Genomic DNA, 16,479 nt, shown 5'->3' on the forward strand with positions numbered 1-16,479 from the left:
GGCTTAGCCACTCCAATATCTTTAATACAGGAAATCAATTCACTGCCAGTTTTTCTGATAAATATCCTTAAGATTTTTTTCCATCATGTTTGATTCAATTCATGATTACATACCACATTATTTAGGGAGGGTGGTCCAACCTTTTGGCTGCTGAAAGCCGGGTGCTCTATTTGAGAAACGTTTGCAGGCCCCTTGAGCAATATTTTTGTGTTTCACATCCAGAGATATAACATATATGGGTTATGAAAAATAATTCTTGCATTTGATATGGTGCCTTTTCACGTCTTCAAGATGTCTCAAAGCATTCACAGAATATACTGTAAAGTGAATTGACTGTTTTGTGGGCAAAACGCAGCAACCAACTGCCCCACAAACAATCGTGGATTAAGTGACCAAATTATTATTTCTTTTGAAGGAATTATTACCCCCGGAAAGGCAATCTGCCAATCGTCTTTAACAACCGGGTTCCTACTTACTGCTGGGTAAACAGAGGCACCTGGAGTAAGGAAACTTGCCCAACGTTTCATCCTGCGTCCTGCCGGGACTCAGATGAAATGGAGGGAGGTGTGAAGGGAAGAAGAATGTCCTGAAATGTTAAACGTGGTTTTGCTTTCACAGGATTGTAACGCCATTCAGCAAGATCAACTTCCGAGTGTGGAGCCATCAGACACTGAAGTCCGATGTTCTGTTAGGATTTGCCACTTTGGACGTCTGCAGCACCTTAAAGGCCAACGACATGAAATGTGAGTTTGCCTTTCTTCATTTTTGGTCTTTCGATTTCAAACAATTAGTGTTAACTCTCAGATCTGGTATGTTGTTCCTTTGTTTGTTTGTGTGTGTGTACATTCTAACTTGTTTGACTAGCCACACCAGTAATCTGTGTTCTGATTGGAGATACCTCTGGGTAACAATCAGTTTTTTTTGGTCTGACTCATGAGGAAACCCATTTACGTATTGAAGAGTACACAAACCAAGCTGAGAATTCCATGCACCCTACCTACAGATGGAGAATCCAGAGATAGATTGTTGGATGGAATGCGCACTCTCTCCCGGGAGAGATACATCCTGCTTACCTAATTCCAGAAAGTATTAGGTGCAGGTTGGCAAAAGCCAAGGCTTGGGATGCTACTGGAGTTTTAACCAACTAAGACCACATGCAGTATTGCTGTCTGGCAAGCTTTCCTGCTGCTTGTCCAGCTAGGACCACCCTACCCTTTAAGATTGATGAATTTTTGAGGCAGTCCAGGATGGTGGAATTGATTGAAAATAATAATAATAATCCTTGCATTTGATATCGCGCCTTATCATGTCTTCTAGGCGTCTCAAAGTGCATCACAGAAGATACTGTAAAGTGAATTGAGTGTATATTTGTGGGTGAAACGCAGCATTAATTGCGAAAGCAGTGTTCCACTAACAGTCATGGATTGAGTGACCCAAATTTTTTTTGAGTGATTATTATCCTCGCAACAGTGCCCGTTGCCTTCGCTCCACCGGGTCTGGCCTCCTCCTTTTCCCCCGAAAGAGTTCCCCCCAATTATTATCCCCAGAAAGAGATCCCCCACCCAATCGACTAATATCCGGGTTCCTACTTACTGCTAGGTAAACAGAGGCGTTTGGAGCAAGGAAACTTGCTCACTGTTTCATCCTGCCTACTGTTAAAATGTAATGAATTTCTGAACAGCATCTTACAGGTAGCACTAGTAAAGCTGACATTTTACTCAACAACAACAACAACTTGGATTTATATAGCGCCCTCCACGCTGGACGGCGTCTCAGAGTGCTTCACAGTAACGGATCCCGGGGCCGAGCCAGGGGGAGGGGGAAGAAGGTGACCAAAGGCGCGGTCGAAAAGAAAGGTCTTCAGTCAAGACCTAAAAATAGGAAGAGAGGGGGCATGGCGACAGGAGTGAGGAAGGGAGTTCCAGAGTCTCGGGGTGTAGTGGCTGAAGGCACAGCTGCTGATGGTGGAGCAGAGGATTCGGGGGACAAGGAGGAGGCCAGACCTAGTGGAGCGAAGGCAACGGGCACTGTTGTGAGGAGAGAGGAGGTCAGAGAGGTAGGGGAGTGCAGAGGAGTGGAGGGATTTGAAGACAAGAGTGAGGATCTTGAAGTCGATCCTCTCTGGGACAGGCAGCCAGTGCAGTCTGGCAAGGACTGGGGTGATCGGGGAGCGGAGTTTGGTGCGGGTAAGAATGCAGGCGGCAGAGTTCTGGATGAACTGGATTTTATGAATGCTAGTGGAGGGGAGACCAGCGAGGAAGGCATTTGAATAGTCCAGCTGAGAGGTGACAAAGGCATGGACCAATGTCTCTTTCGGGCAGCTCACAAAGTGGAACTAATGGAAATAGCAGTGAGGTTCCTGTATTAAATCCATCAAGGTAAGGTCTGGGCCACTCGGAATTTTAAGAGTTCCTGCTAAGCCCTGAAATTAGCTTTTGGGTTGGATATTGGCGGAGATGGGCGATGTGTCGGAAGTGGAAAAAAATGGTGCTGGTGAGGGACCGGATGTGGGGGAGGAAGGATAATTGGGAGTCGAACCTGACCCCTAGGTTGCGTACGGGATTCCAATGCGAAGTGCAGAGGTGTAACAGCCCTAACAAATCGCGAGATACAAGTTAAGTCAATCGCTTTTTTGAGGGCAAAGGGCATCTTAACATAATTTTTTCTGTGAGTATGACACTACCCAAGGTAGATGTAAACACGTTAATTTCAGCGCCACACTCCATGCCCATGGAGTGGCACAGTATTAATGAGACTTGCAATCTGCCTTACGCAAAGTGAAGGTTGCACAGTATTTTCTTTATAAATAAATAGATGCGTGCCTACCTACCTACACACACACACACACACACACACACACACACACACACACACACACACACACACACATACATACACACACACACACTAAGGTCACGTCTACAGATTTAAAAAACATCAGCATCTATGTAGGTGTGGTTTCCTCTCACTGCAGATTTTCCAGTTCTCAATTTATTTTGAAAGCTCTGACTCACTCACCATTCTCAGGTCTTTCACACTACTTCATTGAATACACTCTCTCTATTCAAGCTTATGGGACAGAGTTTATCCTCTGTGTTCTTTGTGCTGTTAACAATGAAAGAGGCTTCTCCCAAGCCCGTGATTCTCTGCTCGAGCTTGGGTTTCACGTGTTCAGCCACAGAGGCGATATCTAAACACCGTTACAATCCACTTGGCTTTGAGCCCGTTTCCCACGCACTTGAATCACATTCAGATCTTTATCGGTATGATTTCAAAGTCAAGTTTCAGTAGATTTCTTGGTGGCCACCGAGTAAAACTTTAAATAGGTTTTGTCCGGAGATTAGCACCATTATTGGAACATCACGATAGAAGAGTCTTTTTCACACACTTATAAATATCTTGAACTAGTCTAATTGGGCAGATTGTCGTTTGCATTAGCTTTGCGATATTGCAATGTCTTCAAATGTGCTCTCTGCAACAGAAAATGATAATCTTTGCGTTTGATATAGCGCCTTATGTTGCTTATGTCAAAGCACTTCATGGAATATATTATAAAGTGAATTGACTGCATTTTGTGGGTGAAATGTGGCAGCCAGAAGTGTCCCACAAATAGTCGTGAATTGAGGGGTGTTGAAATATATTGACTATCACCTCCAGATACACTGGTATATTTCAAACAGCAACCGAATGTTCCAGAAGGTTTGATAGTTAAACGGTTAAAAGTAGCTTTGCTGGATGAGCTGAGATTAGCTTCTGATTACATTTCATATTTTCCTGGGAAGATGTTCACTCCTCTCAGTTAATGAGCAATCGGGTCCTTGAACATAGATGTAAGAACAATGGACCACAGAAAGAAAATGCTGCAGCCTCAGACACCTGCCTATCTCAAGGCTGAGAAACATGCAGGCTGTGGAAGGCTGCCCAGAAGTTGTCCCGATCTCTCTCTGCAAAGCAGCCTGCGAAGGGTGAGGGCTATCTCTGTGACAAGAGGAGTTGGAATTAGAAACACATCAAAGAAAGATGTAACTTTGGAATAGTTGGAGTTGTGTAGAGGCTCAACACACTTCCCAGTGGAATCAATATCAATTCTACTGTATCTATGGATACGTACAGGGGTGAGGGAATTTTCTCCACAGTAAGAAAGCGACCATTAAAAGTGAAAGAGTAGTGGTCGGCAGCACAAGTGAGGTGCTGGGCTAAGAGCTGATTGTTTCTGTCGAGTTACAGGAGCCACTCTCTCTGTGATGCTGTGTGATAGTTCTGTGATCTCTCCAGTGTATGTCAAGGTGTGATCCCAGGTCTACTGTTTAGTCTGGAGTATGAAACAATGCCTGGATGGGTGTTGTCGTCTCTGTATCATCAGTACTACTGTTGTGTATGACTGGTTGGGTCTGAGGGTTTACCAGACGCCAGTCCCTGTTTAGTATTGGTTTTACGAGAGTCACTTGTCCCTGAGGTTCGTCTAAGTGTAGTCTCGGGTATCGTTCATCTGGAGTATGAAGTGAGGCCCAGACACGGGCTGTCAGTCTGGAGTACTGGGCAGCCTTAAGATTGCGAGAATCAGTTGTCCCTGAGGGATTTCCAAGGGCTGATCTCTGCGTTTTCTGTATTTTGAGGTGTATTGTTTGTCTGGAATACTGAGCAATCCCTGAGGGCATGCTGTGTGGTAAATGTTTTAATCATATAGATGTGTTGTATTGTTATTGTGATGTTATATGTAGTATAATTTGATTACAGATTGTTAAACCTCACGTTTCATCTTATGCAATAAACACTACTCTTACCACGTTAACAGGGGTGGGGGGAGGAATTACTACCCCCAAGAAGTGATCCAACAATCAACTAACAACTGGGTTCCTACTTACTGCTAGGTAAACAGAGGCATGTGGAGTAAGAAAACTTGCCTAAGGTTTTGCGCTGCCTGGAATTGAACCCGGGTCTTCTCGCTTGCGAGGCGAGTGAGCTAACCGCTACGGGACTCCATTTAAGTCATTGAAGTTACTGAAACCCTATCTAGGGTATTTTACTCCAAATCAAAAAGCGTTGCTGAACAGAGAATATTGTATTTGCATTGCACTTTGTAACTGCTTTACAATTTTGAGTATTGGGTCTGTGTTGCTACGTTTCTTCTCTGTGTATTTTTCAGTCAACGATGTCATTATAAGATTATCACTGGCTACTGACCGCGATTCTGAGGAAGTTGTTGGGGAGCTTTTAGTGTCGCTGGACGGGCTTTCTGTAGATCCAGAGGTCCTATGTAATGAGGATACAGCAGCAGCAGGTATGTAAGAATATTGAGGTCCCATTCTCCTTTTAGGTATACATGGTGTAAATTAACTTCCATTGGGTGTAACCAATTACGAGTCAAAGGTCAACTCTACAAATTATTTGGTCATCTCAAATTGGAGTAATATCTATTTGGGACCATGTCTGATTTCAGAAAGGTCACAGAAGTGCTATACTTATCTCCATCTGAGATGAGGAGAAATGTCTTTGCAGAGGGTTGTTGCGGTTTGGAATGCACTGCCTGAAAGGGTGGTGGAAACCTATTCAAAACAACTTTCAAAAGGGAATTAGATAGGTACTTGAAAAGGAAAAACTTGCAAGGATATGGGGAAAGAGCAGGAGAGTGGGACTGATAGCTCTTCCAAAGAGCCAGTACTGGAACGATGGGCCGAATGGCCTCCTCCTGTGCTGTAATATTCTATGATTCTGTGACTTTTTCTTAAACAGTAGAGCAGGCTTTTTTGATTTAATGGCTCTAGTGTTTTGGTCAATATTATTGAGGTGGTTTAAAGAAGCGTGCTCTTTTGGTGGTGGGGAAAATTGAAGTGCAAAGTAGTTATTTTTTATAATCAAGAAATTTGCAGTTGATTACCAGGCTTTTCTCTAGACTGTACATAAAGAGGATATTAAATCCTGTGAAATTATTGCAAATCTCATTGGATGTTGCGAACTAAACATGAAGCTCCAGCATTTCACTAAGCAGTTACCTGACCTGCAATATGAAACAGTCTGGAATTACATTGTTTTTAACAAGGTATTTCTCAAATAATAACCAATTTTAAAAATACTTGTCAGAGTGATATTACCATACAAAATTACATTTGTATGGCGCCTTTCACGTCGGGAGGATGTCCCAAGGCGCTGGGACAAACTTTTGTTACAAACTTATCATTGTATTCTTAATGTCTCTTTCAGGCAGCTCACAAAGTGGAATTAATGGAAATAGCAGTGAGGTTCATGTATTAAATCCATCAAGGTAAGGTCTGGTCCACTCAGGATTTTTAAGAGTTCCTACTAAGCCCTGAAATCGGATAACAATTGATAGCTTCCTTTGTCTCATCTGGATTTCTAGATATAATTCCTATTGAGGTATTTATTGGTGGTGGCAGCTGTTGCTTTCCATTTCTCTCTCCATTGATAAATTTGACCAATGAATTCTCGCACCACTTGTGGGTTCTCTCCTGTTTAGTGTGAATGGGGATGCCATCTCACAAGGCTCATCAGAAGCGGGGACGAGTGAAGGACTTACTGTGAATGGCAGAGTTACTCCTTCACCTTCTCCCAAAACATCAAAGCCTTCCAGACCTCCCAGGCCCACCCGACCTCCGCCTGCAACCCCAGCCAGACCTGGTAGCGTTGTGGGTAAGTCTCCAAGACATGGCCTGATCTATTGTAGATGGTGTATCATTCCCAACGTGATGTTTTGAAACTTGATGGGAGTTTTGAGCAGGTGTAGGTCTTCAAAATTTATGTTTTACGGTTGCCTTGATAACCTGACAGTATTCATCACAATATAATCAATTTGTACAGTTACGCTTTTTTCTTATATACAATTTACCATGCTTTTCATGGTTATTCAACACTCTGTTCCACTGTTTTTGTTTGATCAATCAGTGTCTGGCACATACAAAAACCAAACCGTTTCACATGTATGGCCCTGCTACATATGGAATACATAGTCTCCCTGGAGAAACACACCCTAATTACTGATAGTTTTAGGTCCACGTTGCTCAGAGCCAAGGCCTGGAGACCCCAGGTTGTGTGTTTGGATACTGCTGGAGCCAGCTAAAACTCCTCAACCTACCTTTGAGAGCACTGTCCAGTCCTCTTTTCTACAATCATTAACTATTCAGGAATGAAAGTAGCGTAATGGAGTTTAGTCATATCTCCAGAGATAAGAGTTGCTATGAAATTGGTGAATCCAATACTAGTGATCAATGAGCTATAGGACTCTTTCCTAATTTTCTGCTCTGTTAGTGACAGCCAGTGCAAACGGACATTCTTCAGGTCCCTTGGAGAACGTCCCGTTGTCTGACAATACCTCGCCTGCAGCTGACACTGTGCCTGAGGCTGCTACCTCTACAAGTGTACCTGGAGCCACAGAAAGCGGCCGCTCTCCACATCCACCACCACCACCACCACCAGTTTCTCCTAATGATCGACCGTTGAGCTCAGTCAACACAGGTTCACTGGCCCCAGGGTAAGACTGCTTTTATGGGAAGTGCATTCAGTCAAGCATTTTTCAAAGTAATATCTCCTACCTTGTGAGCGATTTGGAGTATCTTAATATTTAAACTTGTTCCGCTGCTTCCATTTTCTTTGGATTGGGGCAATAAAGGGGTCAGAATCTCTGATCGGGCATTGATGTTTCTGTTCTAGAAGATCTTCCATGGAACAAACGTATTGAAAATGTCTGCTCGTGTGTGTGTGTGTGTGTGATAAGTCAGGAGGGCAAGACTCCAATCATAGTTTCATGCTGCAAGGGAACATTGCACACAACATGTTGGTGTGCAGCTTCTGTCCGCTGGATTTAAAGATCACGTAATACATTTTCTGACTCATTTATTTATTATTTTGCCCCTTTATAGCTGGGAGCAGCGAGTGGATCAGCATGGCAGGCTGTATTTTGTAGACCACATTGAAAAACGCACAACATGGGAAAGGCCACAGCCATTACCCCCGGGGTAAGCCAGCAAATGTGGATAAGAATGATGATGATAGTAATCCTTGCATTTGATATAGCGCCTTATCACGTCATTGAAACATCTCAAGGTGCTGGAAAATGCAGGTTCTGTAAATGGCAGGCACTGCCCAATGCAACCCTCTCTCAACGTTTGTTTTGTTTTGCTCGGTAGCTGGGAGAGGCGGGTCGATGAGCGAAACCGCATTTACTACGTCGACCACATGACAAGGACAACCACATGGCAGCGACCGACAGTGGAGTCAGTCAGGAACTTTGAGCAGTGGCAGTCACAGAGAAACCAGCTTCAGGGAGCAATGCAGCAGTTCAACCAGCGCTATATATATTCGGTGTGTAACATTTATATCCGCAGGTTTTTTCTTCCTCCTACCTCCTTTTAAAAGGGTTGAAATGGAACTCTGGTGTGAGGATTCGTATAGATATGATCTTGGCACCTGTTGCAGACGTGGGTCCCGGTCCAATAGCTTGCTTTATAGATCGTTTCAGTTCAAAATATTTTAGTGCTATAATAATAATAATCATCTTTGCATTTGGTATAGCACCTTATCATGTCGCTGAGACATCTCAAAGTGCTTCACAGAATGTACTGTAAAGTGGAGTGTGTATATTTTGTAGGTGAAACCAGACAGCTAATTGCGCACAACGATGTCCCACAAACATGTGTGGATTGAGTAACTGGTCATGATATTTTTGGGAGGGATTATTACCCCGGAAAGCGACCTGCTAACAGCTGCCCCGGGCGAGGCAAGAGCACTATGCTACAAAACTCTACATTTCTAGCATTTGTTGCAAGTGTTTCACGGCTGCCTGTACTACACCTGTTTCTTTACCAGGTCTCTGAGAGTTCTCTTCCTGATGCTTTCACTTCTTCCCCTCAATTGCAGTACCCCGAGCAGGTAGTGCAGCCTGAATTTGACCCACTCGGCCCAATGCAAACAGGATGGGGTAAGTGCAGCTGAATTAGACTTTCTCAGACAATATTAATCTTAGGTGCTTTTAATTTTTTCGGGTTCCCTCTGGTCACTTAAACGGATTAAGGAGAGATTTACTTATTTTCATATTTGGAGCATAAAAACCCATTAGTTGTTCTTGACTTTCTTTTTCATTCCTGTAGAAAAACGAACAGACAGCAATGGGAGATTGTATTTTGTAAACCATCTAACACGTACCACTCAGTGGGAGGATCCCAGGACTGTGGGGTGAGTTACGCAGTGAAGTTATTGTCTGCTGTAACGTGTAATCCCCGATGTACAGAATTAGCTGTCATTATCAATTGCCAGTTATAATAAGCATTCAGCTAAGCACTTTATCTGTGGCACGGTGGTAACTTTGTTCTAAGACATGCGCTGCCAGGATATACTGGTAGGAGTGTACGGTACTGGAAAGGACTCTTAACGATTCAGTCTGGCTGGTCGGAAAGGTAGTGTTTGTATTGGAGCAATGCTTGTCTTGTCTGTTACCAGTAACACATGTTTGCTCCATTGTGGTAGTATTCTGAATGAGAAGCCCTTGCCAGATGGGTGGGAGATGCGCTTCACAGTTGATGGTGTTCCATACTTTGTGGATCACAACAGAAGGACTACAACGTACATTGACCCGCGCACTGGAAAGTCCGCTCTGTAAGTCTTAAAGTTTGCTGATCAGATTACTGTAGTTAATTTTCTGTCTCAAAAGAATATATATATCATAAATATATATTTTTAAAAATAAACTGGATGACTTAGATTTTACCCCGTTACCTCTTGCACTGGATTGTGCTACGGTGAAATCTCCTCTTGTCTGGCTGTACAAGGTTTTAAGTTAAATGCAATTTGGGACAGTTTTGTTGTGGCGACTGCAAATTTGTTGCCACCCGTAGCTAAATTATACTGAAAACTTATCACCAATCTGGTCCACAAGCAGCCAGCAGATCATTGCTCCTGAGTTGGTAGTCCTTTTGAGATGGGAATGATAGAATCAGTGATGGAGAATTTTTTCCTGTGTGGAGCACAGGTAAGTGTGGGTTTTACGTAGGAATCCTTGTACCTTTTGAGACCTGATTTCTTTGCTCTGTTTAGCTTCAGTCCATTGTGAGAGAAAGAAATCCTGTGCCAACTGTACCCTCAATAAGCAGTGCTACAGAGGTCAGTCCAGTGTTAGAACAGGGTGCAATCTGGCCTGTTAACGTCTGCTACATCTGCTGTAGAATGCTTGGAGGTAAACTGATAGGAAATGCAAGTTGAACATAAGAAAATTCTTTGGTGTATACAGCTTTCTTCTCTTCTCCCCCAACCGTGTGTTTTTCAGAGCAAATGGTCCAAACATTGCGTACGTGCGAGATTTCAGATCCAAAGTTTCCTATTTCAGGTTCTGGTGTCAGGTGAGTTTGATGAGCTTTTTTAAACAAAATGCAATTTTTTTTGAATGATTTGCATCTGACTAGTTTCTATAATACACATTATTATACTATTGTCGGGAGAGCCTTCAGCCACTCTGCCCCCAACCTCTGGAATTCCATCCCCCAGTCACTCCGCCTCGCCCCCTCCTTAGCCTCTAAGTCCCGCCTCAAGACCCTCCTCTTCGACCATGACATCGGCCCCCTCCACCACCCCAGCTCGGGTCTGAAATGCTGTACTCTGTCCAGCGCCTTGGGATGTCCTCCCGACGTGCAAGGCGCTATACAAATGTAATCTTGTTGTTGTTATTTTGTGTTCTAGCAACTGGCTGCACCTCAGCACATCAAGATAACTGTGACGAGAAAAACCTTGTTTGAGGACTCGTTTCAGCAGGTACATTTTGATGTTTTGTGATTTTCTTTTTTCTCTCTCTCAATCCACTTCTCATCTGAAGTCCCTGACCTTGGCCAAAGTGGTTATTTTTCATCAGTGACCTTAGAGTATTTGAGAGGAGCATCGCAACCTGAGCCTATCATAACCCAGTTGTACACACAAAACAGTGGGATGCTGGTTAGAAACCCAAAGCAGGCGTCCTAGCTGATTTGATCCCTAACCCGGGGGTTGCTGGGGACAACTGTTATGCTTTGAGCTGCAAAGATCAGCAAAGTCAACCCAGATGTTAATTGTTATCAGAACTATTCCCCGCTTTGTCTTTCAGATTATGAGCTTTAACCCTCAAGATTTGCGGAGACGACTGTGGATCATTTTCCCAGGAGAGGAAGGTTTAGATTACGGCGGTGTGGCAAGGTGAGTAACACAACGATGACAACAACAACGTGTATTTTTATAGCGGGGCGGAACAGGGTCTTGGGGCGTTCACAAGGAATCATGCGTATCACAATGATGCTCAGGGATAGCGCAAAGCACCAAGATGTGGAGGGGTAGCCTCTGATATTTGCAGGGCGTGTTCCCGATCTTAGCCAGACCCTCACCTAGTGGGCTGTTTGCCCTGGGAGATGAATCCAAGCTGCCAATCCTTGGCACAGATGAGCATAGGGCAAATTGACTTTCTGTGCTTAAAGAATTTCAGTCTGTATCATTGCCTGAATCCTCTTGACACAGCAAATGTAATAATTATCATCCTTGCATTTGATATAGTGCCTTATCACGTCTTCGATATGTCTCAAAGCGCTTCACACTGTAAGAGTGGAGTGACTGTATATTTTGTGGGCGAAACTCAACAGATGTTTCACTCCCAGGGAAAACTTTTATTACTTCAGCAATGGATGAAGTCACCCATTGAGAAATGGTTGGAGCCGGATGATTACTGCTTCTGGCCTCACAGTTGGCCAAAGAGTCTTGACCGAACTACAGATCTGTGTCCCTCACTACAGATGTTTTTCTATCAAGTGGCAAATAAATTATTGGCTCTTATGACTTGCTATTTTATTGTGTGTTTCTTCTGAACAGAGAGTGGTTCTTTCTGCTTTCCCACGAAGTTCTGAACCCCATGTATTGCCTCTTTGAGTACGCTGGCAAGGAAAATTATTGTTTGCAGATCAATCCAGCATCCTACATCAACCCAGACCATCTGAAATATTTCCGGTTCATCGGCCGCTTCATAGCCATGGTAAACTCAGAGATTATTATTATTATTGAAAGGATCTGTGTGTTGCCGTTTTGTTTATGTAAGGAAGGGAAAATTATTGCTTCCAGATCGACACCTTACATTTATACAGTGCCTTTTACATAAAAGAAACGTCTCTAAATGCTTCACAAAATGAGATTAATTAGAAATCAAGTGAATAACAATGACTCTTATAATTGATACAGTGCCTTTCACATGGGGAGATCGTCCCAAAGTGCTTAACAGGATATACTGTAAAGTGCAGTGACTGTGTTTTGTGGGTAAAGTGCAGTGACTGTATATATAAAAAAAATCCTTCCCGTGAAAAAAAACTTGTTTTACATTTCTAATGTTCGGCAAATAAACCCAAATGCATATTTAAGAGCGTGTGATTGGAAAGTATGTAAAAATATCGCCTGGATTTAAAGACGTTTTCGATGCAAAATTAGTGCACATTGCTGCAGGTGCAGACCAGCTTGCAATTGCAAGTATTTCTTTTCATATTCTTATGTTGCTGTATTATTGCACCATCTTGCTCTGAAGGCTGTCTGACTAAGAAATCTAGCACTAGTTTCAGAGTGTTTTAATGATGGTCAATATTATTCATAGTAATGTGAACTGCCTGAGGGCCCATCAGTCTGTTTAGCATACTGAAGTGCGTTGGTGTGTCAGTTTTGAGCACCAGCCAGCGTGTACGTGTACAGCCACTACGCCCTGAAACTCTGGAGCACTCTTACTCAATCCGTCTGTCTTACCCCCTCCTCCATCTTCAGGTTGCGCCTGAAAACCTCCCTCTTCGACTGTGCCTATGGTCACCTTTCCCCATCCTGGTGTCTTGCTCTGCCACTGTCAAACGCTCTGGGTGCTACTCTGCGTGAGGGCGCTATGTAAATGCAAGTTGTTGTTGTTTTTCAGGTGCCCTTTTTTTAAAAAAATGTCCTTTTTGTTGGCAGGCATTATTCCACGGGAAATTCATCGACACGGGATTCTCCCTGCCGTTCTACAAGCGAATGCTGAGCAAACCCATTCAAACCAAAGACTTGGAATCTATCGATCCAGAGTTTTACAACTCTCTCATCTGGATAAGGTTTTCATAGATTGCTTGCAGTCTTTTTGCGCAGAGTCGCTCCACTTCCATCATTCGTGATATTGTAAAGTGCCTTCAAATGCTTCCAATAAACTGATTTAATAATAATCCTTGCATTTGATATAGCGCCTTGGCACTTCATGGCAAAACACGCATAACAAACCCTCTAAATGTCTATTGCGATTTGACAATTTACCTCAAAACTGTTTGATTCATAAAATAACAAAGCACAGTTTGTGTGTTTAATCTTCTTGCTTCAGGTAATTGGTTCTCACTTCCACTCATAAATGCTCTTCTTGTCTGTAGGGAAAACAACCTGGAGGAGTGTGACCTTGAAATGTATTTCTCAGTCGACAAGGACATTTTAGGTGAAATTAGAACTCAAGAACTGAAACCAGGCGGCAACAATTTGTTGGTCACTGAAGAGAACAAAGAGGAGTACATTGGGTAAGGTTACATGTCCATATCCTCAAATACGATAGTAATAACTTTTGCATTTGATACGGCTCCTTATCATGTCATCGAGATGTCTCAAAGTGCTTTTCATGGGATATATTGTAAAGTGGCTTAACTGTTTTTCTGTGGGTGCAACAATACTGTGTCTAAGTGAATACTTCATACCTGAATTTATCATCACCTTTAAATCCCTTCACTAGGGAAGGGAGGAATTGCTAAACTCTGCAAACGAAAGCATTTGCTGACCTAACCCAAGTCTCAGTCCCGTCGATATCATACAGTGATTTTGTTTGGTGTGTTTTTGCTGTTTGAATTTGCTGTGAAAGAGCAGTGTATGGATTACGCCGTTAAACTGTGCTTCTCACCCTCCAGGCTTGTAGCTGAGTGGAGACTATCACGCGGGGTTGAGGAGCAGACACAGGCCTTCCTGGAGGGATTCAATGAAGTGCTTCCCTTACATTATCTTCAGTCATTTGATGCTAAAGAATTGGAGGTATTGAGCTGTTAGATGCTAAGATAGTCTGTGACTCAACTTTCCTTTGTACTATTTTGATATTTTCTATGCCTGGCCGGAGGGAGTGGCAGCTACTTTTGCTTTGTTATAGCAAAGGAGAATAAATACAAATGTTGTTGTTGAGATAAATACCTAGACCTTTGCCATCATTTTGCGAGGTGACCAAAATGACGTGAGTTCCCACATCTTATTTGCTTAATCTATTGGTGGGGTGAGCTGGGGAGCATGTTCCTGTACTGCTGAGCTATTGCGGTCAAGAAGTGTGCTAATGCTGTACCTGGGTTAGTTGTACATGTACAGACAGGTCACTGTTCAAACGTATTAAAAGTTAATCACTTCCCAGGTGCCGTGGCCTTCTACATTCTGCTGGTTCCTCGCTCTCTCACCTCAGCGCCAACGAGTAACTTCCAATAGCCATGCTGTCCTATCATATCTATTGTTTTTCTCCACAGGTGCTGCTTTGTGGAATGCAAGAAATCGACCTGAACGACTGGCAGAGAAACGCAATCTACCGTAACTACAACAGGAACAGCAAACAGATAATCTGGTTCTGGCAGGTAAGGCTTGAAAATGTTTCAACATGCAGTGCATGAAGAGTTTTACATTGCCTGTGGAGTTTTCTGAATGAGATGTTAACCCATCTATCTGTTCAGAGCATTAAAGATCCTATGGCACGATTTGAAGAGCTGCTTCGGGTGCTGGCTGACATAAATCATCCAGACAAATTGATACTCTGGCATCACTTCTGCTTTCTTACTTCATGGTTCTGTGTGGACCTTGCTTGTGTGACTGCTGGCTTCTGCTCCCAACTACACAGTCTCTCCCCTTGACAGCAATTATCTATGATTGCTCATGAGAGTTTTGAGATGAAAGACACAATAGCAATTGCCTAGAGTATCATGTACTAAAGCACTTTTTACTACAGGAGTGTAATTTCCTTGTTTATAATGGCCCTGCTGCTTAAGATCCTCAGCATGTGTGCTTTTCCCCAGGAGATTTCCTTCAAGCTTTCTGCTATGGAGGGGGCAAAATCAGCCTGATGGTCTTAGTCCTCAATGCTATATGTTGACTTGCTTTTTTCTCTTAGCCCCCCCCACCCCATCCAGAAAGTGTGTTTTACAACAAAATAGGTGCTTTATATAGGTTGGGGAGTTGGTCAGGTCGGGATATTGGAAGGATGAGATCAAATAGGCTGAAGTGCTTCATCCAAGCCATTCTTGTGAATCACCAATTTTATCTTGGGGTGAGTGTTGCCCAGGACACTGGGACAACCCCCCACCCCTCCATTCTCTTATCAAATTGTACAAAGGGATCTTTAACATCCATCTGAATGTCAAGTGAATCTAAAGAGAATTAAGGTTGTGTGTGATTATTGCACGTTGTGTTTGCAATAACCTCTACCTCTGCTCTGTTAGGTTGTAAAAGAGATGGACAACGAGAAACGATTGCGTTTGCTCCAGTTTGTCACAGGGACCTGCCGCCTGCCTGTCGGTGGTTTTGCTGATCTCATGGGTAAGCGATGTTGTTTCCCAAATTGATGGTGCAGCACTGATTCCTGGTTCCCTTAGAGCACCTTACGTGATCGTGAAATTTTAGCTTCAGCTAACATCTCCCCACCATCTGTCCAGTTCCTCGGGACACCCTCCCGACGTGAAAGGCACAGTAACTTGTTGTTTATTGTTGTTGGAATTTTATGGCAACCAACAAGCCAGCGTGTTAACGGGGCTTCTCTTTAGACGGATGAAGAAATGTGCAAGTGATTTGTTTTGTTCTCTCCTATGCCTTTTGCTTTTCACTTCACTGCGCCCCCCCCACCACCCCAGCAATAAGCATGAGCTGCAGATCTGTTAACTATAGATGGCAGCTGTGTCCCCAGATGGCTTAGTTGCGCAGCGCTGCCAGGGTAACAAGCCATTCAGAGCCAGAATGTCCCACGATCGATCTCTGTTCTGCACTATAATTGGTCTCTGTGCTAACTAGAAATCAGCTTGTGATCGCTCTCCAGTAATTGCTGTTGCAAGTGTAATTGTTGGGGTGAGAAGTGAATGTGGCTTGGTTGTGATTCGGTAATCGTCTGTTAATGTCCAAGTGTATTGCCGAGAGTGAAAAGTAACGACTCTGAATTTGTTTTCCTGAACTAGGGAGCAACGGCGCTCAGAAATTCTGTGTTGAAAAGGTGGGGAAGGAAAACTGGTTACCCAGAAGCCATACTTGGTGAGTATCCACCCTAGCCAACGGCTAAAGAAACGGCTTAAATGCCTGTTCTTCCGATGCTCCGATCTAGTCCTCAACCAAGTGAGGGATGGTCGTCATTCCAGAATAGAGCCCCTTCTTTCATTTGATTCCGGTGTTGGCACCGAGCAGTCCCATGTCAGATACTTTGGCCAAATGCAAGAGAATAACTCATCCTGTGCAATCTTTAGGAGATAACTG

General features: G+C 43.4%; 1 protein-coding gene across 1 annotated transcript in view; it reads left to right on the plus strand.

Moving 5' to 3' along the window:
* The window catches only part of LOC103188616 (E3 ubiquitin-protein ligase Itchy), a 39,863-nt gene that overhangs the window by 16,551 nt on the left and 6,833 nt on the right, over positions 1-16,479 (plus strand). Inside the window, exons 4-23 of the mRNA XM_007908657.2 lie at positions 619-743; positions 5,147-5,281; positions 6,202-6,262; positions 6,476-6,648; positions 7,264-7,486; positions 7,875-7,970; positions 8,142-8,316; positions 8,872-8,932; positions 9,102-9,186; positions 9,478-9,606; positions 10,274-10,346; positions 10,684-10,755; positions 11,081-11,169; positions 11,833-11,992; positions 12,943-13,076; positions 13,383-13,523; positions 13,905-14,025; positions 14,499-14,603; positions 15,462-15,558; positions 16,188-16,260. Coding sequence (XP_007906848.1) covers positions 619-743; positions 5,147-5,281; positions 6,202-6,262; positions 6,476-6,648; positions 7,264-7,486; positions 7,875-7,970; positions 8,142-8,316; positions 8,872-8,932; positions 9,102-9,186; positions 9,478-9,606; positions 10,274-10,346; positions 10,684-10,755; positions 11,081-11,169; positions 11,833-11,992; positions 12,943-13,076; positions 13,383-13,523; positions 13,905-14,025; positions 14,499-14,603; positions 15,462-15,558; positions 16,188-16,260 — 2,328 coding nt within the window. The remainder of the gene's footprint in view (positions 1-618; positions 744-5,146; positions 5,282-6,201; positions 6,263-6,475; positions 6,649-7,263; positions 7,487-7,874; positions 7,971-8,141; positions 8,317-8,871; positions 8,933-9,101; positions 9,187-9,477; positions 9,607-10,273; positions 10,347-10,683; positions 10,756-11,080; positions 11,170-11,832; positions 11,993-12,942; positions 13,077-13,382; positions 13,524-13,904; positions 14,026-14,498; positions 14,604-15,461; positions 15,559-16,187; positions 16,261-16,479) is intronic.

This window comes from Callorhinchus milii, unplaced genomic scaffold, assembly GCF_018977255.1.
Source record: "Callorhinchus milii isolate IMCB2004 unplaced genomic scaffold, IMCB_Cmil_1.0 Scaffold18, whole genome shotgun sequence".
NCBI lineage: Eukaryota > Metazoa > Chordata > Chondrichthyes > Chimaeriformes > Callorhinchidae > Callorhinchus > Callorhinchus milii.